Consider the following 21827-nt stretch of genomic DNA (forward strand, 5'->3'; position numbering starts at 1 on the left):
TTGCATTTTTGCTCGTTTTATGAAATTTTTGAACCCCCCAAAGTGAATTTATGGCCATTTCTGGCTCTCCCCTGCGCCCACTCTCTGTTGGCTGTTTTGTTGCTGCTTTGGTTCTTTAGGAAAAAGCGCAACATTTATGCAATTAAAGCCAAATTAGCAATGAATGCAATGTCGAGTGCTTGGGCTCGCTCCCCCTCCCTCTTTCTCTCTTGTCGAAAAGTTGCCATCAAACTTTTTGGCCTTTTGTGAAAGTTTTTGCTTTTCAGCAACGAGAGGAGCTCTCCCCTGGCTCAATGCCTTCGGGCAGACTGTTTTGTGTATAGTTTTGCAGGATTTGCAATTAATTTAATGCCCCCACCCCTCCTCATCATCCCCTGCCTAATGAGCGTTTAAGGCATGCTCACCCCCGCCCATTAGCTGCTGTCTCCATCTGGCATTAGTCGCTCCATTCATAGAGAGACACCAACCAGACACATTTCACTCATGATAGAGCACAGTCTCCACTCTCCATCTGTGGCGAAATCCTGGCAGAGAGGAGGAGGAGGAGGAGTGAGTCTTCTGTCCACCTGGCAGCCAAGTCTCCCCCATTCGAGCGTACGAACAATGGAGCAGAGTAGCTGCTCCAAGGCAACACCGCAACAATGCAAGCTCTGCCTGGGTCTTAAGGCTGTGGCATAATCATCCTCTAAAGAGGAGCTGAAGGAGCGGGAGGAGGGGGAGGTGGAGCGGGAGGCAACCACTTATCCCTCTGGCAGCAGCAGCAGCAGCAACATAATCAGGCAAAAGCGATTAAAGCACTTGTCCCCATTGTTTATTATTACAATATTAGCCATAGCTTTTGTTGTTGTCGCTCCACTCACTCCACTCGCTCCTGCAGGGGGTAAAGTGGAGTTTCCACTCTGAAGTTTGTCGACTGGCTTCTAAGCGTCTTATCAACTTGACTCTTGGCTTCCAGCCATTGTTTGCTAGGACTTCAAAGAGAGTCCGCCTGCGTCTCCTCGTGCGCCCTGCGTATGCCACATTCATCTTTAGCCAGCAGTTCGCAGATCATTCATCAATAAATTACATGCCGAAAGGCAGAAAAGCCGCAAAAATGTTTGACAGCAGAGCAGCTTCTCGCTTTGGGGGGTGGGGTTGGGGCGCGGAAACTAATTTATGCCAGACTAATGACACTTTACAACATTGTGGCAGCAGCAATGCCAAAAAGGGGTTTCAGCCAGCGCCAAGGCAAAAGTTTTTCGGGTGCGGAGCGGAGTCTGCGGGCCTGTCAGGCACATCGCGGAATGCGCTGGCTGCCGCGGCACAGCGAGAAATGATAAATACGCTTTAGACCTAATTAACTGGCGACTTTAATTAATTTTTAATGAAACATGTAATGAGCCGCAAACATATTAAAGTAACTAAAATGAGTAACCAAATGAGCCTGCCACTGGCTAAGGCACAGGTCCTTGGATAACCACTAAAGGATACCCTCTGATGGAATTATTTCTCTGGCAAAAATCTCTCTTTAAAAAAAGAGTAACCCTAAGCGCGTAAATATGAAATATTTTGATAAAAACCAGCAGCAGCAGCCAGGCAGTCCTGCCCCTGTCCTGTCCCCTTTCCTTCATGAAAATCTTTTCGCTTCGATGATTCCCTCGCTGAGGCAATCTCCGCTTTATTACACATCGTACTCCTATGATTCCTATATCCCCTATATCGTTGAGCGCATCGCATCTGACATTCAATCAGTGCCCCCTGCCCTGCCCCCGACCAGCCATCTCCTTGCCCCACCATGAGCCAACGACAGGGGCTTTAATTGGATTTTCGTTGCTGCGGCCGCAGAATCGAAAAAGAAACAAAAAATAAAGAAGGACAAAATTCAACGAGTAGAAGGAACATTTCGCGCTGTTAAGAGGAAAAGTCAAATGAAAAGAATGAAAGCCACGAACCAGCCAACGTACTCGTATGGGAGAGAAAGGAGAAATGCAATTTTCGTCAGGCGTTGTGTTTCGTTTCGTTTTTTGTATTTCGATTCGCATTTTTCCATTCGCTTCCAGCAGCAGGGGCTGGGGCAGGGCTACATCCGCTGGTGGAGTTACCCTTTTTGGCTCTAAGCTTTTGGCGCTGTTATTTTGTCGGTGGCAAAGTTTACATTTCAGACATTCATCACTTTTGGCAGCTGCAACTAATAGTGGCAGGAGGGGCAGAGAGTGACAATGCTGCTGCACGACAGAGGCACCATTTAGCTGGACTTGGTTCCTCGTTTTATTGCACTTTTTTTGGCTTAAGCTCTTGCCAAAAATGGGAACTAGAGAGGGGCAGAAAGTGTTCCACGAATCAATGACTTTTCCGCATTTTTCACATTTTAAAGCCTTCAATCCTTAAGCCCTCTGCCCCGCATAATTTTTCTTGTGTATTGTACAACCTTTTGCTGCCATCTTCCATCAAAAACCAGTTGCTGGCACTTGCTGGCGGGGGCACACACACACCATGCACCACTCAACGTGATGATGAAGCTGTCCTTCGATACGTGTGCCTTCAATCTCCAGTCCATTGATCATCCCAAGCAAGGAGTGCAGTGTCGTGGAGAGTACAGGCAATGGATACACTGATTTATGGAGCCCTTCTCGCATTAAGTTTGAATTTCTCATCGTCGCCTTGGGAGCCGTCTCGACTCTCACGACCATAATTCATCTTAATTTTAATTTGTTCGAGTGATGGAGTGGCTGCTGCCAATGCAGCAGCAAGTAGCAAGTGGCAAGTAGCAGCAGACAGTCAACTGTGTGTGTGTGCCCTTTGCCACATCTCTGTGCTGCCTCGAACTCTGTTGTTGCCTCCTGCCTCCTGCCTCCTGCTTTACTCTTCTCTGCTAAGCTGCAGCTTCATTATCTTAATCTACTCCTTTTTTGAAGTGCCGCAAAAGTTTGTCCAGCTCTCACACACACAGGCAGATAGATTCCTTGCACATATACATAGATACACACCCATACAGTGAGAGAAATTTGCACGCAATTGCACTTTGGTTGCAGTTTAATCTACGAAATTGCTGGCAATTTTCATAAATTGCTTACATTACGTAAATGAAGAGGCGGCAGGCAGACAGGCGACCTGCAGGCTCGCAGCAGCAGCATTTTGCCATTGTCCTTTAGATGCTGTCGTTGTCCAGTGCCTGGACCTGCTTCTGTTTCTGCCCCAGCCCAGACCCAAATCTACTGCCAGTAGACCCTGCCTTGTGCCTTCTCTGTTACTAAACCCATCTACTGCCTCCTGCTGCCTCCTGCACGTTCCGTTGCCGTATCGCGGCTTGTCATCAAGGCGCTAGAATATTACGTATACGCAGCGCTGGCCCCCATGCAAAACTTATTGCTGCACACAGGGCAAGCGGAGAGAGAAGAGCGAAGGATCTGTAGTCCATCCTTGGGATATATTATATGCAAGAGATACTACATAAAGGTATGGCTTTATAACGAGTCCTAGAGGGAAGCAGCTAGACAGAGAGGAAGGGCAGAGAGAGCTGCCCCACGTTGCAAAGTGTCCAAAAATTGCATCTACAATTAATTTATGACATTTTATAGCATGATAATGCCCCGTCCAGAAGCACGTTCTGCCGCTGCTGCTGTTTCGGTGTGCCTCTCTGCTGCATGCAACAAAATGTGCAAAATTTTAATTAAAATAAAATATTAAATCAATGCCAAATTAGTGTTGTAGTTCCTCGAGGGTAACTACAGGTCGTGAGTGCGAGTGCGAGCGGAGGGGACACCAGGAGTGAGTTCTTTCCACTATATAGAAATGAGAGCAGTGGAGAGACACATAATTCATTTGGCACAGAAAACGGGTGGCACAACGACAAAGTCGCTTAATTACCAAACGCTGTCGTTGGTGCCTCCTGCCTCCTGCATCCAGCCTCCAGCCCCCTCTACCTCTGCTGTTGTCGCTCTGCTTCTACTTCTGTCGACGTCGCATTAACCCATTAATTAAGGTGACGTCAAAGGCAGCGCCAAAAGCGATAAAAGTGTGAGAGAGAAGCGGGAGAACAGAGAACAGAGAGCAGCAAAAGCCAAAAGGAACCTCAAAGCAAGTGAGAATGCAGAGGATAAATTTCTAATGGCAGCCAGCCGCATATTTATGGGCCATCTTGTCCTTCGATAGCTGCAGCAGCACTAAGCTGTGAACATATGGAAGAGCCCCCACCCACCCGTAAATGAATGCCTCTAATTGAGGGTCGAGGCGTCCAATTCTTTGCACTTCTGTTGCACTTCCAGCGCGACCATTGCGATGCATTATTAACTGCTTTTGTTTTTGTGCAATGCATCGAGAGAAAGGGGAACACTTTTTGGGGAATATTCAGCTACAAAATAAATCTATTTTTAAAGGAAAAGATACAGAGACAAAGGGAGTTACAGCTGCCACCTAAAAGCTTCATTAATAGCTGTATCCTTAATCTGCATCCGTGGGGCGGATAAATGAATTGTTCTGCCATTTCGAATATCTATTTTCGTTTATTCTGCTCTAAATTTAATCCCCAGAAATGTCGCTAATTAGTTTTCGCAGTGTAGTTCTGTGGGGTCCAAATATCGCGATGTCAAATGGACAAAGTTTTTCCGCGGCAGCACTTAATGGCCAGTGTGCCACAAGCTACACAATCCCATTCCCGCACACTCCACCGACTCCACCCACATTCCAATGCCAAATAATTTGAAATTAGTTTTAGCCTTGCTTTGGCTCTCCAAATTAAACCTAAAAACTAAAAAAGAGAGAAAGAAAAATCAATGCACCAGCGAGGCAGTGGAGGAGACAGGGGGCTGCAGCGGGGCAGTGTGGCTGCGGCAGTGGCAGTGGCAATCGCATTTTCAGTTGAGTGGAAGTTCGTTTTCGGTTTGTGCTTTTGCCATTTTTGGCCATTTGGTCGCTTTCTCATGGCATTTGGCGTATGTCAGGACATTCTGGCAGTTCAATAATGAATAATAACGTGGGGGGGGCGGAGGCGCCACGAGTTAAAAACTTCTACCCATTCACCCTCACCCTCCGAGTGTCCCCTGTCCCTCTCCTTTTATCTGTGCCCCTTCTCCTCTTGTGTGTCTCTCTCTGTCTCTGTGGTGTGTCCGCTGCAGTTGCACGCTGCGCGCGGCAATGTCACAACAACCAAACAGCAGCAGCAACAACTGCAACATACACACACAAAAAACTTTGGCAATATATTTGCAACGCATTACGTGGCATGTCAAGCATTTTATCGCGCGTATTTTTCAATTTCACAGAGGCACAGAGAGGCAGCAGCAGTAGCAGCAGCAGCAGCACCACCAATAGGGGGTCTCCTCTTGCTCTCTGGGAATGACAGTACGGGTCCCGGGTCTGGGTCCGGGTCCACTAGAAGGTGCAGCAGCAAAGGCAGCTGTGGGGGATGCACTGCAACTGAGAGAGAAGAGGATGCCCGGCAATATGCTTTCTGCTGCAAATTAAAAGGATGTCCCCCCCCCCCCTGCTCCGACTCAACTTCTTTGGTTGCTAAAAAGTGAAGCAAAAACAGTACACAAAAACACTGTCATATTTTCACCCACAATTTCCACGCTTTGCAACCCCTTCCGCCGCTCTCTGGGGCGCCGTTCCATAATATTTTTCCTTTGGGTTGTCGGCAAAAGATAAGAGGGGTCACAAGTGCTTCTCTCTAGCGTCTCGCTGTGTTGTTGGTTGTCTGTGGCAACCTTTTTACCAAATACAAAAAAGGAAACAGAATGCAGGAATGCAGAAGGAGAGAGGGGAGCACAGGCGGCATCACAGGCGTCAGTGGGGTCAGAGGTGCGGACAGAGTGTGGCCAATGGCACACACACACACACATACACACACATTTCCGATGGATGCCTCATATCCGCTGCACAAAACAGGAAACACATTACAGCAGCTGGTAGACACAGACTTATGTGTGGCACTGTTTGAAAAATTGTTACATCCACACGTTGCTGTTGTTGGATGCTGCTGCTGTCACTGACACAGTTGTTGTTGCTGCTGCATGTTGCATGTTGTTTTCTCGTTTGCTCCCCAATGTTGTTGTTGCATCATTTTTTACATTTTTTGGGTAAATATGTAAGCAAGCAGCAAAAGCAAAAGCTGTAAGCAAAATGTGAGTTATGCCAAAAGAAACCACAGATACAAATGCACAAAAAACAGACACAGTTACAGTTACAGATACAAATGCAGTGCGAGAGAGAGAGAGAGAGAGAGAGAGCGATGGAAGCGGTAGTACTATGTGTTGCATAATGGCCGCCAGCGGTTCCATCTATCAAAATGGACGAGTGGCGCACAGTGGCAAAAAGTGTTGCATGCAGCGACAACGAGCTTCATGCTGAAAAAAAATCTTAAATGGAAAAAGAGTTTCAGCCATCGAAGCTTTTGATGCCCTTAAAAAATGCATTTGTTGCTCTATTTTTATTTATTATTAATTAATTTTCCATAAAGAGAGACAAAGGCACACGTGACAGAAATTGTTGCTGAGGGGCGGAGACCTTTTGTTGGAACATAATTAAAGGGAGACATGTTACGAGCCGGCGTCAGAGAGCAGCTTCAAATAATGCTAGTTCGGAAACCCATTTTCAAGGGATTCTTGGAAAAACATACAAAAATCTGGATCGTTTTCATGCTTTCGTTTCGATGCTTGACAGCGAGTTCCACAAATAAAGAGAGTATCCATCAGGAGAGATACAAATATGCGAAGACTGATCAGTTCCCCCCTTAAATATGATTCGTTACTCTAACATCAATGGATCATTCCTTCAGCCGCGCTTTTCTCCACAAAACATCTCCAAAAAATCATCATACCCTGCCCTAGCTTTAAAAGCGAAACAAAAACCATTGAAAGAACCTTTTGACAATTCGAAAAAACTGCCTGCCCCATGGACCAATGGACACACAAAAAGTGTTGCCACTGGCGGGAAACTTGCTGAGAGGGAAAATTGGCCAAGCGGGCAAAACAAGAGGCGAGAAGAGGATGAGCGGATAGCAAGCCCTGGGAGCCGCGGTGAGAGAGTAGGGAAAGTTGCACAACAATCCACGGGAACGGAGGAGGAACATCTAAGGGCTAAACTCGAAAGCCAAAAGAAAGGCAAGAACACTGAGAGGAGCCCCAGCCCAATGGAAATTGCTCATTTATTTTGCAGCTGTCAATATCAATAACAAATGGTTGTTATGCCTCAAACAAACAAATACACACACGAGGAAGGAGGGACACACACACATGGGAGGGGGGGAAGAGGGAAGAGCAGGGGCAGACTTTGGCTTTTACTAATTTCGGGCCATGGAAATGTGTGCCACTATCAACATTTACTTTTGCAGCAAAAACACACAGAGAAAAACCTTTTTGGGTGTCTTTGTCGGTGTGTAACTTTAGGAGGCACTTGACAGAGAGTACGGGAGTGGGGTGTGGCATGTTTTGGGGCATGTGGCAACATCCACTGACAGCAGAGTAATAAAATAAATGAGCCACCATTCTTTTAAATTGAGTTTAATAAACGTCACACTTCATCGACAACGACAAAGGCACTTCTATGGGATTATGTGACCCCCCAAAAAAAGATACCCATCCATGGACACGCTTCATAGATACGATGGGGCATGCCCCAAATGAACTATGAAAATGATGCTGGGGCACACACATTTATTATTCCCCAAGCGTTTGACCAACAAATAAAAAAAACTAAAAGGCGAGCGGCTCTGTGTGAGTGCCCCAAAAGATGGCCGGGACAAACGTGGGGCTGTGGGGCATTCAAATGCCTTTTCTGCATTGTGCTCCACTCTCCATACACTTCCATCTAGTATATGCATAGCGGCTGTATCTATATCTATCTGTAATATCTGTTGAAAGTAGCTCACGAGTTGTGCAACAGCATCGCAGCGCAGAGCAGCGCAGAGCAGCGCATATCGCGATTGCAATTACGATAAATGTGTCTGCTGAAAGGCCAAAAAGGATGGAGAAACCTCCCATAAACCGACAAATGAGCCAAATAAATGTTTATTTATAAATTTCAGTGCCTGCTCGCTCGCTCGCTCCACATTTGTGCCGATTTATTTTGATATTTATTTATTTTTGATATTAGAAAATTGAATGCAATACCAAAAATTATACGCAGAGAGGTAACTAAATATCCACAGCACACACAGGGAGGAGGGACAGGGAGACACTGACACCAGACAGATGGAGAAGGAGGCATTCGACTTTTGGTTGCTTTTTTTTTTTGGCTAACGTTCTTTGTGCCACACGACGGCGTTATGTAAACATTCGATGGGGCATTCGGCATCGCTTGCCAGCGCGATGAGCAGCTGCAAGAAGAGGGCGCAGGAGCAGGCAGCAGGAGAGGCTATGAGGAGGAGCAGCAGCAGCAGAAAAAGCCATGAGGAGGAGCATGAAGAGGTGGAGGGTCTCTAGGTGTAGGAGTGCCATCGGATTGGGAATTGGAATCCAGAGACAGAGCGAACGAGAGCCAGACACAGGCGCCAGTGGGCACCCCTCGCGATTGAGAGTCTCCCACTCCACTCCCCCGCCCGTTGTATTTATTCAACGTCTGTAAAACAAACTTGTTTATGGCCAAAAACATATGTAGCATAAATAGGGGTATAAATAGTGTACTGGGAAACCCTGGTAGGTGCTGCATATATCACGTGTAAAGGTGAACAACAGAAACGCCGGTAAAGCAAAAGGATGTCTGAAGAGAGAAACTACTTCCCCGAGAAGTGGGTAAAGAATGATGAAACAATTCAGAAGAAAATTCACAGGAAAGTTATGGGATTTGAATGGAAATATATGTACATATGTATGACAAGTGGAGGGAATATAAACCTGTCTTTGGGGTATCGTTTATTCTGTTTCATTCTGTTTTATGGCTAAGAAAGACACTAAATAAAGGACCCAAGAGAGATAAAACATATGATGGAAGGAGAAATCAAATGAAAAGAAAGCAAGGAATGTCGATGGGAGACATCTGTAGAGCTGCAAGCAGGTGTAGCTTCAAAAATATGATGGGGTAAGTGATAAAACAAAGAAATTATTTGATAAATAAACGACACATCAAATGCAGAAAATGAAAGAGGATAAGAAGGAGGCTAGAAAGAATTATCAAATGTACAGAATAAATAACAAATAACTGAAAATACATGAAAAATCATCAGAAGAAAGGTGAACACTGAGAAATTGGCACAGTTCAGCATTGAAGAGGGAGGAGGACCCTGCTTCAGCAGTGATGCATCGCAGAACAGTACTCCGAGTAAAGTGACAAATCGCTTCAAGGAAAGGGTAATCGAATGCCATTCGAAACACGATATATTTATCACCGATCAATTGGAGAAAGGGACTTTGCAATGAACCTCTCCGGGCACTCTCTGCCTACCTCCCTGTTTGATGGCTAATTAAAAGGGTAAATCAAAAGCGGAGCCAGTGACGATGGCAACGGCTATGGCGCTGGTCGAGGCCGCAGCAAATGTTGACGCTGCACAAATCACACAATGAAATGGAAACCGAGCGAGGCAGCCAACGCTGCTGGATGCCGATGTCGCCTGCCGCTTGCTGCTGCCTGCCACTCAATGCCTCCAATGCCTGCTCGATGCCTCGATGCCTGGATGCCCCATACAAAGCGCCATTAATAGAGCGTGAATTTTAGCGCAAACACACACACACATACAGAGTGCCACGCCTCCCTCCCTGCATGTGTGTGTGTGTGTGCACATTTATAGCCCGCAATGTTTTGCCAATCAAAACCCCAAAGTCATTTCATTATTGGCTTTGCGTAATCGACGTCAAAGCATCGTCGTCGGTTCCCAAACCAAAAAGTCAACAAAGGAGAAATGTGGAGTGGGTGGAGGGGAGGGGAAGAGAGAGAAAGAGAGCGAGAGAATGGAGAGACCCTGCAGGGAACGTGGCAATGCATTCAAGCGAATTCGAAGGCAAATATTTTTACTTTTTGACACGGAAAAAAAGGGGATTCCGATGCCGATGTCGATGCCGTGTGCCTGGCTGCCTCGACTGCTGCCTGCCGCCTGCCACTGCCGACTCTGTCGATTGTCAAAAAGTGTAAATGACACAGTTCGTTAAACGCGACATCGAGACATCGAGACGATAGATAGATGGCTATAAAGACCAAGAGATGGAGGCTCCAGAGGGTCGAGATCCATAGATTATGCCACACGCTGTGGGGCGTGGCTCCACAGAAAACACAGCGGCCAGGGCAGAGAAAAAAAAAAAAAGAAAGGATTGCAGGGCAAACATTAATGGAGGCCTCACACAGATACAGAGAGACACACACAAAAGATAAAACAGACACAGATACAGATACAAATGCAAACAAACAAATCCAATATGCGGGGCATATCCAGCAGATTTTTCGTCAAGAATATATGACAAATATTTTATGCGCACATCATAAAAGGAACCGCAAAAGCAGGAGAGAGGAGCAGGAGGAGATGTAGAGCGAAAGGAGAAACAGATAGGACAGAGGTAGAGGAAGTACAGGCAAAGGGAAGGGAGAGCAGCAAACGCAGAGAGTAGCGGAACGACCACAGAAATGGAGGAGAAGGAGCAGGAGCACACTCCATTCCCCGTATATCTCGCAGATACAAATCGCTGGGCATGCGATAACCAACAAAAAATAAACAAAATATAAAGGAGAAAATAAGGAGAAATAAAAGAAGAACAAGTAAGAACAAATAAAGGCAGAAACAAGTAGAAAATAAGGCAGAGGGCGAGGGAGAACAGAGCAATGGACAAACCAAAAGAAAATGTGGACCCCAAATAAAACGAAGAAAATTCAAACTACTTTCGGGCGGAACGAAGCTTTTGCTACCTCTCAAAACCCGTAGATGGACTTCCTACATACATATATCAAATATGAATGACCAGCATGGCTTAAATATCGGTTATTCAATGATTGTTTCTATGGCTTCGATGGTGTCTTCCTTTTCTGGCGTTGCATTTTCACACGCGCACTTTTTGGCTAGTCCTCTGATGAGTACAGTACTTGGAAGGGCTCCCTTTCGTCGTGGTGGAACGAATTCAGTTGCACTACGACAAAGGAGAGCCCCTCAAAATATTATACTTTATTCTTTTTCTTTTTAACTGAAAAGTATTTAATCTGCAATTTACACATCAAAATGGTAGTCACTTGCGGCGTAACACTTTTGTTCAATAAGTACAATTCTGAGGGACTTCATTTCACCGCAAATCGCAATGTTTACCGATAAAATGGAGCTCCCCTCAGAATAATGCACTAAACGATCGATCGTGGTCTTCCTTACGTTTTTCTCGATCTAATAAAAACCATCATCTCCACTTTCAGGGCCACACAGGCCAGAAAAGGAGTCGAAACCAGAGCCATGGCCGCAGCCATAGCCAGAAACAACCGAGAAGAGATGCTGAAAGCTTTGAAGTTCCCTTCGAAAATTGGCAAGGACAACGGCCGAAACGGTATGCAAGAAAGGACAAGAAAATACAAAAGGATAACAACAGAAGTGGGGATTCGGGAATGCCGCAGCAGAAACAGGAGCAGCAGCAGGAGGAGTCGAGTCGAGTCGAGTCGGAAAGGTGCAAATAATGCTGGGATGTAAGAGCCTCCCAAAAAAAAGTGTGCTACACATGTTGACACATCCCGTGTCCTCTCTCTCTCAGTCTGTGTGTGTGCCTGCGTGTATTTGCAAGTGGTTTACGCGTGTGTGTGTGAGTGTGTGTGCGATTGAAGGATCTGTTGTGTTGACGTGAAAATTTGCACGTCTTTTGTTATGCACGCGTGTGAAATGTTCTTCGCTGGGATTCTGATTCTGATTCCGAAAAAACGAATAGCAAAAACACACACACAAATAAACAGAAGAGGAGAGAAAAAGAGAGCAGGAGATACTGAGCGTAAGAGACAGCAATAGTTACCCACCAAATGCACTGCGTTTTGATGGCTAAACGAAAAAAAATACGAGGAAAAAAAAGGGTTTTGTGTTTTTCTGCTTTCTGCACACAAACTTCTTGCGGCGACGGCAGCGGCGGCCTCTTTCCTTTTTAGTTGTTATAATATAACGGGAAAGATATACTATATGTATATTCGAACATGTAGTATGTCTGTCTGTGTGTGGCTGCCTTTGTTTGTGTGTTTGTGTGTATATTTGAGGTCGAGTTGATTGCTTAAGTAAACGCACTCCGGCGCCCAAGCAAATGCTTTTCGCTCTGTCTCCTTCTTTTCGTTCAACTTTTGATGGCTGAGAAAATTGTGCTGGCCCTGGCTGGCTCCCTCCCCATGACTTTACTTCCTTCCTTCACTTATTTACTGTTATCCCCTTTTGGCTTTTTCCCGTTTTGCGGGTCAATTTCGTTTTTTCTTTGTGATTTTATTTTTTTGCTTATTAATAGACATTTTTTTCCTGGTTGTTTGTAAAATATTTTGCCGCCCGACGGATAGATGGCCGACGGGAAGTGTGCGCTTCAAATTATGCTACGGCTACACTTTCACTTTAAGTTTTTCTCAATGCAGTTTCGGGGCAGAAAAAAAGGGTTCATTTGGGTAAAAAGGCTGAGGAGTTTGCTGGAGAGGAGTTCTCATTGTTTTCCCAACATTTCAGCTGATTGTTGTATGGGAAAATACCTTTCCTTCGATGTAAATATTCTTGCCCAAGATTTATGGTATACATTTGACAGATTTTCTTGACTCACCTGGGGAATACACTCTCGCACGTACTTCAACAAGTTTTCACACTTTATTGTTTGATTGTTTGTTTCTTCCAAGCTGTGATTTTCCACTGTTTTAGTCCGAAGAAGGCACTGACATTGGCATAATAGTTTCTAAGCGAAGTTTTATTGGCAGTACGAACACGAATTCTCAATTAATGGTTTTCACTTATTGATTCCTGCAAAAACAAAAAGGAAACATAATGGAAAATCAGGAATTTATCAAAATAATAAAGCCACACACAGACAAAACACAAAGAAGGAGCGAAAGTTCAGAGAGAAAGTCCCGCAACTGCGACTCAAGGAATGTGAGGAAGGAAATGCCAAAAGTGGAAGCCAGACCAGAAATCAAAATATATGAAATATTTTACCCACCCATGCCAGACTGTTTGGGCCACACATGTGGCACACACACACACACACACAAGACAGCATTTAACAGACACGAGTCGGTGGCTCCGTCGGGTGGGGGAGCTTTAAATGTCAAAGGTTTTGGGTGTTAATATCGCTTTTATTTAAAACGGAAAATCGGACAAAAGAACAAAGCAATACGAATGCCAAGTAATAAAAAATAAATTAAATGGAAAATGCACAGACCCCAAACCCCACAGCCCCCGCAATCACCCGAAAATCTGTGGAGCAGAAGGCCAGCGGAGGCTGCGGGCGGGGCGGGGCGGAGGAGCAGCGGAAAGAAGGCGCGAATGTGTCACGGATTTCATTGCTCATTGAATACGCATTCATTTCAGAGGGAGGTGGAAGAGGGAGGAGGAAGAGCTGTGTGGAGCAGCGCACGAGACGAGAGACTCTGAGAGACGCGCGGCGGCGACACTGCCAGCCATTCAGGCAGCCCATTCGCCTCAATCGAGTCACTCAGTCTGCGTACGTAAGCAGGACGAAGGACATCATACACACACTCACGCACATACACACATAGAGCGAGAGAGAGAGAGCGAGTCACACACACATACACTGCGGAAAGCGGGGGGCAAGGCATGGGGATAGAAGCCACACAGCCAGAGCCCGCAGAGTCCCGCAAAACGAAGAAAATCAAAACTACGCGAGAAATGAGAAATTTCTGAAACTGAAATTTTCTACGACTGTCTGCGTGTCTCCTTTACATGTGTGTTAACTGTGTGTGTTTGTGTGCGTGTGCGTGCGTGGAGTAGTCTGTGTTTTTGGGTTGTAATTCTTGTGGCAATTGCATTACCTTTTTGCATTTTTATTGAATTTTACAATAACATAAAGCACAAGGCACAAGCAGACACACACACACAGAACACACAGAGACACACACTTGCAAAAAGGAGCACAAAGTCCTGGGCCCCACACACAATCAAACAATAATAACAAAACGCTCTGTGCTTTGTCTCTTTTTTGGTTGCTTTTGAAGTCTAATTTTTGGGTAGCAAATCCTTTGGAATTTTGAGAGTTTTAATCGTTGCTGCCACCAAAAAATGTTGCACATTTGGATTAATAATTTGTGGTTGCGATGACGCGCGACGTACAAGTGGCAAGTGGACTTTTTCAGACGCGTTCAACTGTTGTGTGGTGGAGACTTGTCTTCTACTCGAAGTGGGGCTGCGACTGCGACTGCTGGCTGGCTGGCTGGTGCTTGCTGCCTGTGGCGGAACCGCCCTAAAACACAGACGGGAGAATGACTGCGAAAAGTCGGAAAATTGTTGTATGAAAATGGTAGCCAAAGCACACACGCAATGGCAGGCAGCGTTGGAGCTTTTGTTTGCCTGAGAAAATACCGTTATTTATGGCACTCTCTGCCGCACTCTCTTTTCCTCTCTCTCTCTCTCTCTCTCTCAAACGCAAGGACAAAAGCTCTCAATCAATAAAGCTTTTGCTCTCACAGACTCCCCCCAGGAGGACACCCTTAACACACCACCGCACCACCCACTCTGGGGCTGTCCCGTCTCCACCCCTTGCCCGCACATGCTTTCTCACCCGACGCCGCCCCCTCCCTGTTGAAAGGGGAGTCTCATGTCTCATGTTTTTCTGTGGCTTTTCCAGCAAATTAACACCAGGATTTTCCGCTTTTCCATCACACACCAGCACACATTTACACACACAAAGGATTGGCCGCGAAAAGGGATGGCCCAAGCACCGTTGTACACCGTACCGTTCACGGACGCGACGCCTCGAGGGTTTCTGGTGTCTCTCCTCAAACTCTTTTTCTTCAACAAAAACTTTTGCACTGCGATTCGACTTGGTGGATGGATCGAGAGGGATGCGCTCCACACGTCTGACTTTCAGCGTCGCCACAACATGAATGTCAGGTGTGCGAGAACGATGGCAATTCCGGCTCCTGATTCGTGCGTCGCTCTCCATCCATTCGTGGCTCCCCTTCGGAGAGAATATCCTTCGATAAACCGTTATTTTCCCTTTTGACAGCTTGGCAGGGGGGCGGGAAATGTCCACTTGCTGGCAGGACTTGGCAGAGTTGCAATTTCTGTGACAGCTGCCAGACACAGGGTACAGGGTTGCATGCGGGCTCTAAAAGCTTAAGCTTGAGCTTTTATGCCGGTTGTTGCCGTTACCGTTAGATGGAAGGATAATGGTAATTACAGAGAAGGACTCTCAGCGAATGGCAAGCGACACTTAAAATAAAAACCAATCAGTGACATCAATCTGCTACAAAAATTCTAACCATACGGCCACTTGGGTCAAAGGACAAAGGACCTGCATAAAGCGTCTAACAAATGTTACAGACTCTAGAGACGAGGCGCAAACCCTGAGTGGATCCTCTCAAGGTGCAAATTAGCAGCGCAACATGAAACTCAAGATGATTTCGGGACAACATAATTCCGCATTTTCGTTAGTGATATGTTTAGAGGGGCAGACAGCTGAACCCGCAGAAAACCTGAAACTTGTTGGGCATCCGCCGGCATCCATGCCATTCTATGCGGGTTCAGTTGGTCTGCACACTAGAGGAATGTCTCGTGCCGCTGGCCAAGGTGCGAAACTGCAACCTTGCCTCAGTATCAGGGTACCCAACCTTTCAGGTACCTCCACTTCCTTCCAGGTTCTTGGTGGCACAGATGCTGCATTTGCAACCCCCCTGCTGTGCGAGGGTAGTTTGTCGACATGATTTTACATAATTTCATATCGAAAGCGAACACCCTTTGTCGGACGTTGAGTTGTGGATGGAAGAGGCGGACAGGACATCTCCGTAAATGGTTATATGGCTCTTTTGACGCTTTAAATTGATTCACACCGCACACGCACAGCGCCCTCACCCTCTACCACTCCTCTGCGGCTGCTGCTGCTGCTCCTGCTGCACCCTCGCATATATCCTTCCTGTTTGCTCATATTTTTTTGTGCCGTGCTGTCATGCATTCGCGTTTGATTAAACAGTTTTTTAGGCATTTCCGTTGAGAGCGCGGCATCATTAGTTGCTTAAGTTTAGGGTTTCAATTTTGGTCCATCGCATCCCGCACCCGCACCCACACCCACACCACCATACCACAATCCATTCCCACCCCCATAAGCACTCCCTGACAGAACGCACCCCTAGACAGAGAGTCCTTTTCCATGCCTAGTATGATGATTATTTGTGTACTTAGGCGCAAGTTGCATCTGTCCAACAATTCCACTTCCACTTCCCATACATCGACATCGAGTATGTTCCACCTCCTGTCCACACATTGATATCCGTTTTCCGCTTTCCGTTCGCCGAGTGGCGTGTATGTTTTGGTATTTGTTTTTAGCCCAAAAACCCCCTGAAAACCATCAGATCGATGGGCCATGTCAATGGCCTTTAATGGCATTTCATTTACGAAAATGCAGCGTTATTTCGAAACGAAAAATCATCCTCTTGGACCTCATCATCATTATTATTGGACATGAAACACTAGAGAGGGTTTTCAAGTGATGTTTGTGCCACTTCCCCACACCACACCACGCCACACACATTGATGATATATAGATGCATGGTTGGTTAGTTGGTTGGTTGGTTGGTTGGTTGAGAGATTGAGTGGATGTGGGGATGGCAGATACTTTCTCCACAATTATAAAGCGATTATCCGACCCTTATCTGGGGTTTGTGGCCCTCTGATAAAAAACCAAAAGCATACAAGTTTGTGCTTTCAGTTTTTTGTTTTCTCTTTTTATATGTTTGTTTTTATGGATTTTTAATGGAAATGTTGGCTTATCGAGACCCATCAGGGGGAATAATGGGAGGGATAGAGACTGTTCCAGGACATGTGCATATGCTTTGGTTTCCAGATAAGAGATTGAATTCACGAAAAGTGAAGCAGAGCCAACCCCAGCACGACACAAACCCAGCAGAAGATCGAAAAGGATTATCGAATCAATAGATGGAAAGTCTTAACAGAATCGAAATAAGAAATATTTAATACACCAAATATTAAAAGTGCCAAAATATTAAAAGGTTATTTTTTTGTTCAGGTTTCTTTATTTTAATTCCAAAAACAATTTACGCTTTTCAATTTTTATAGATTTTTCAATGAAGTTTTTATCAAAATATATAATCTAATGGGACTTTGAGGGAGGGTATGTAAATTCATATGTATGTATATGGGCGGTAGTTAGGGGGAGGGTTCTTTATAATATTACGTATATCAAAAATATTTGTTGTATTTGTTTTCTTATTGTTGAATGCACAAACGAGCAAGCAGACAAATACGTATAAAACTCTTCTTCTTTTGTAAACTTTAGGCTTAGCTTCTTACATTTTTAATATCACAAAAATCATCGATCATCAACCATTTTAGATATGAGATTATCCACTGATATATACCTATATGTAGATCGTATATAGACTGTATATTTAATATTGTTGTAGCCTAACTTATGAGCTATTTTTGAGCGAAAGTTTCCCTTTGTTTCGTTGTACTCTGGTGTGTTACAGGGGTTACAACCGATTTACATATAAATTATACATTTTTAGAAGGAACAATAATGCTGTGATATTGCTCTCTCTCTGTGATTAGGTTTTAGTAAGTAATTAAGTACACAACCGCTGGTTCTGTTCTGCCTCTGGCACACAGGATAGATAACCCAACCTGCAATACAAGACAAGGTGTGGGGTGTCCGTTCTATAGCTAGATGTTGTACTGTTTTCAAAATACTTTGACTGGTAGTGAGACGCTGGTCTATAATGTCCATAAACTAAAATTTAAGTTAACCTAAGAACTAAAGTTAAACTTAAACTAAAACTATAACTGGGTAGTGGTGGAATGGCTATGAAGAATTGAAGGGGGAGGCCCACAGCTCTATACAGACGGAGCACTCCCCATCTTACACGATCCTAACTATGTATGAAAAAATGACTAGAGTTCACACTCGACTTTTTTGGTCTATAGCAACACTGGTTTTGGTGAACCAACACTGGTTCCTGACTTTTATAAACTAAAACTAACTAAGATTTGGTTTTTGCTTTGGTTTTTGTCTGAACTTAAAAACTATTACTGCACAATTTTCGCCTGAATTTGAAAAAATATCTAGAAACATCTAGAGTATTTCATGTAGAACTAAAGCTGTTGCCGAAATTGAAGAAAGATATATCTTTGGTGATGTAAAAAACTAATAGAGAGATCGAAATGAAAGCGTGACTAAAATATCTATGACTAGATGATGACTAGAGGGAATGCAATGACTAGAATGACATGAAGGTTTTTCAAGGTTGAAGAAATGGTTGATATGTGGGGAAGATACAGTAGGAAAAAAGGGGAAATTCTGTAAGGGAATGATGAGGCAGAATGGGTAGATGATTAATGAAAGATGAGAATGGAAGATAAAGATGGAATAAAGGGGTAGGAAGATGAGAATGATGTGAGTATGGAATAATGAGAAGAGGAAGATGTGAGAGAATGACAAGTGGAGAATGATGTCGAAAGGGTAGATGATGAGTAGAGAATGTTGATAGGCTATGATTTAGACATCACACATGAGGATGGGTTGAAGATGAGATGAGGTGGATGAATGTTTGAAGAAATAGTTGAAGGATTAAGTTGTTCTTTTAGGTTTTTCATTGCACTGACTGCTCACTGACTAGAAGACTGTTTCTGTTCTGTTCTAATCCTAAATGACTAGATATCCTACGAGTACTCGTATCTATGCCTAATGACTAGAGGTAAATGGAAATGCCTGCTGCCTGGTACGAGATCATATTGAAGCTGACTAGTGCCACAAATTCTTTGGTTAAACACTGACTAAATACTAAAGACAAGGGGGAATGTATGACTGAAGTTCGAAGGGTACTCTCTCCCTCTCTGGAGAGAGAGAAAGAGTTTGACTAGAATTGAACTCATTTGGAGAATGGAAACTAAATCAGGAACAAAACACAAACATTATCAACTAACTAATGTGTAACTAAGTGATAAAATGGAGGTTTGTTTGCCTCGAGTACTAACTAAATGCTTTGGTTTGTTTCAGCTGTAGATTCGCCCCCCTTTCTGGCAAGGGGTCGCAAGTATAACTAATAACTAAAACTTAAACTGTAACTAAAACGTAAACTATAACTAAAACTTAAGCAAAACTCAACCACAAAACTCACTCATGGACTATACTGGGGGTTGGACTGTCTCTCCCTATTAGTGTGCCATCGTTGTGTGCTGAATGACGGAGGCGCAGTTCCTGAGATTCGTGAGTGCCGCCGCCGCAATGCTCTCCTCCTCGGTGAGGCCATGCTCCACGATCTGCAGGCGGCCATAGCCCGCCGAGGAGGCAGAGGAGCTGCTGTCGGACAGGTAGTCGGCATCGTAGTCGCCGCCGTAGTGGCTGCTGCTGCTGCTCCTTGTGGCTGTGGTGTTGGGTGCCACAACGTACACGCCCTCATCCTCGTGCGTGGATTGCGAGTGCATGCTGCTGGCTGACGAAGAGGAGGATGAGGAACCGGATGACGATGATGTGGAAGCTCCTCCACTGTATGGCGTTGCCTTGAACACCGCCCTGATGGTTGTCTGTGGCATCTCCTTGGCGGACACGGCTGCTCCCTTCTTTGCGTGGGTCAGTTGATGCTTCCGGAGGTACGCCGCCCGCTTGAACTTCTTGCCACAGTCCGAGCAATCAAAGCCACCACCAGTGGCAGCCTCCTCAGCCGCAGCAACCTTCTTGATGGCTCCTCCACCTTTCGCTGGCTGCTGATTCTCCTTCTTCACGCCCGCCGCCTCCTTCTTGGGCTTGTGCCACCGCCGATGGGAGGCCAAGTTCGCGGGGCAATTGAACTGCTTGCCACACTCGGGGCAGCGGTACTCCAGCAGCACAATGCACGCACACCGATGCCGCGCCAGACCGAAGGCATCCTCGAACTTGATGCGACACAAGCGGCAGACATAGTCCCCAATGACATTCTTGATGGCCGCCAGCTCTGCCTTCGTCTCCTCGGTAATCTCCACAATGTTGTACTTGGGATCAATGTCCCCGTTGCTGTACTGCATCGTTCCATCGGTGATGTCCTCCAGGGGTCGTATGATTGTTCCCGAAACCGGGGAGCTTGTCTCCTCATCGAATTTCAGCTTCCGCGTGGCCTTATTCCGCGACGAGGACTTGCCCGATGTCGCTGCCTTGCTGGTCCGTGGTGGCTCTGAGATTTTTATGGGTTTGGCAGGTGTGGCCTCCACGAGGGTTCCCGTTGCTGCTGCTCTGCTGGTTGAGGGCAGCTCCAACTGCTGCTCCTCCTGTGTTTTTGGATACTTTGCAACATGTTGGTCCAGCTCGTCATCGGTGGTGCTCAATTTACGCTTCAGCCTCGGACCAGGACTCTGTGGTGGGGTGATGGTGGTGGTCTGTTCCTCTTCCTCCTGCTGCTTTACCTCCTCCTCTAGCACGGTTTCGGTGCTATAAACCTCAGCGAATGTGGTGGCCATCGGCACATCCGTCTCATCGCTAATTGGATTCAGCTCCGCGTGCTCCTCCTGCAGCTCCATTGTGGGTGTTGGTGGCTTCACCGAGAGATCCAGCGGAATTTCACACTTGCTTTTCAGATTCAGATAGCGACTGCGGTACTTGGGCGGCAGCGAGGCCACTGTGGTAAGCAGACCCAGGCCATGGGGCATGCCCTTGTGCTGCAGCTGGATGCCAATGCTATGCGGGTGGCACAGTGTCGATGTCTGTGTCTGCTGTGGCAGCAGGATCTGTGTCTGTGTTTGCGTTTGTGTGGCCATTGCACTGAGAGTCGTCGTCGTCGTCGTCCCCGCAGCCGCGTGTCAAACGAAATGTTGGGGCAACAGAACAGAAACTTGAACGCGTGTTGCACCTTTAAAAACGTAAACGTGAACGTAACGTAACGCAGATTGAACGGCGAATGATGAACGTATTGATTGATAAACGATTTTTGAACGGGGAAAAACTTTTGAAAATAGAAAGCGCAACAAAAAAGAAAACTTAACAACAGAAGAACAAGAACTGAGGCGCAAAACTGAGGCTGAGGCAAAGCTCCTTTTGGGCGAAGAACGGTCGATCTCCTGTTCTCCTGGCTGTCGTGTTCCGCTCAACGTCTCTGCTGCGAATGACTGAGAGCGGTGCCCCGCACGTCTATTTATGTCAAAGGAAAGCGAAACCGAAAGGGAAATCATTCCCGTCCGGCCGGCAAAGCGGCAGGCGTCGCGTCGCAACGCAAAGCAACGCAGCGCTCTTTCATCCCCCAACAGAGCCGCCCCGACGCCACGTTCGTTGTCCTTTTTAGCCCTCGCAGCAGCAGAGCAAAGCAGAGCAGCAGCAGCAGCAGAGCAGAGGCCCTTGGCAGGCAGCGGCGCTAGCAGAGGTACGAGACCTTTGCCGGCAGCCGCAAAAGCCGGAATCTTTTGTTAGCAATCACTCGCACACACACACAGACGCAAACAAAACCACACAGACACGCATTAGTCACCCTTTTTTCCACACGAAAACAGAGAGACAGAGAGCCACTGCTAAGGGGGAAGTCCTGTTGGCAGTGAAAGTCCTCTGGCTGGAAGCTACATACAAATGGAGGTAAGGTCCCAGGCTCCACACTTGGGGGAGATCTATGCGCCAAAAGGACAGCTTCACCCTGAACTCAATCTACCTTGGATCCTCCACGCACTGCACTCTTCTAATCATCTTTCTGCCTTTCCTTTAAAGGACAATGCACTCGCAGAAATCAATGCCATGCAAATAGTGTATGGCTATGGCATGTGGCCAGCAGCTGTTTTTGTTTCCTTTTTGCCACGC

The 21827-nt window shown here is 46.0% G+C and overlaps 2 protein-coding genes across 3 annotated transcripts in view; both read right to left on the reverse strand.

Annotated features, from left to right (window-relative positions):
• Positions 1–14305, reverse strand: part of LOC117894182 (glucose transporter type 1) — a 77655-nt gene extending 63350 nt beyond the window's left edge. The window contains exons 1-2 of the mRNA XM_034801087.1: positions 14174–14305; positions 12654–12847 (exon numbers count right to left, since the gene is read on the reverse strand). The gene's annotated coding sequence lies outside the window, so the exon portion shown is untranslated. The remainder of the gene's footprint in view (positions 1–12653; positions 12848–14173) is intronic.
• Positions 180–21154, reverse strand: LOC117894190 (zinc finger protein 133). 2 transcript variants are annotated; one of them, XM_034801106.1, is made up of 2 exons: positions 19232–21154; positions 180–208 (listed from the first exon to the last, which is right to left on the reverse strand). In XM_034801106.1, the coding sequence occupies exon 1, from the start codon at positions 20801–20803 to the stop codon at positions 19232–19234; it is 1572 nt and encodes a 523-aa protein (XP_034656997.1). In that variant the 5' UTR covers positions 20804–21154; the 3' UTR covers positions 180–208. The 2 variants fall into 2 exon arrangements, with proteins under 2 accessions (XP_034656997.1, XP_034656996.1); XM_034801105.1 differs by lacking the exon at positions 180–208 and adding an exon at positions 18899–18910 and having other exon boundaries at positions 19220–21154.
• Positions 21155–21827: the final 673 nt, after the last annotated feature.

The sequence above is a fragment of the Drosophila subobscura genome, chromosome J (genome assembly GCF_008121235.1).
Source record: "Drosophila subobscura isolate 14011-0131.10 chromosome J, UCBerk_Dsub_1.0, whole genome shotgun sequence".
NCBI lineage: Eukaryota > Metazoa > Arthropoda > Insecta > Diptera > Drosophilidae > Drosophila > Drosophila subobscura.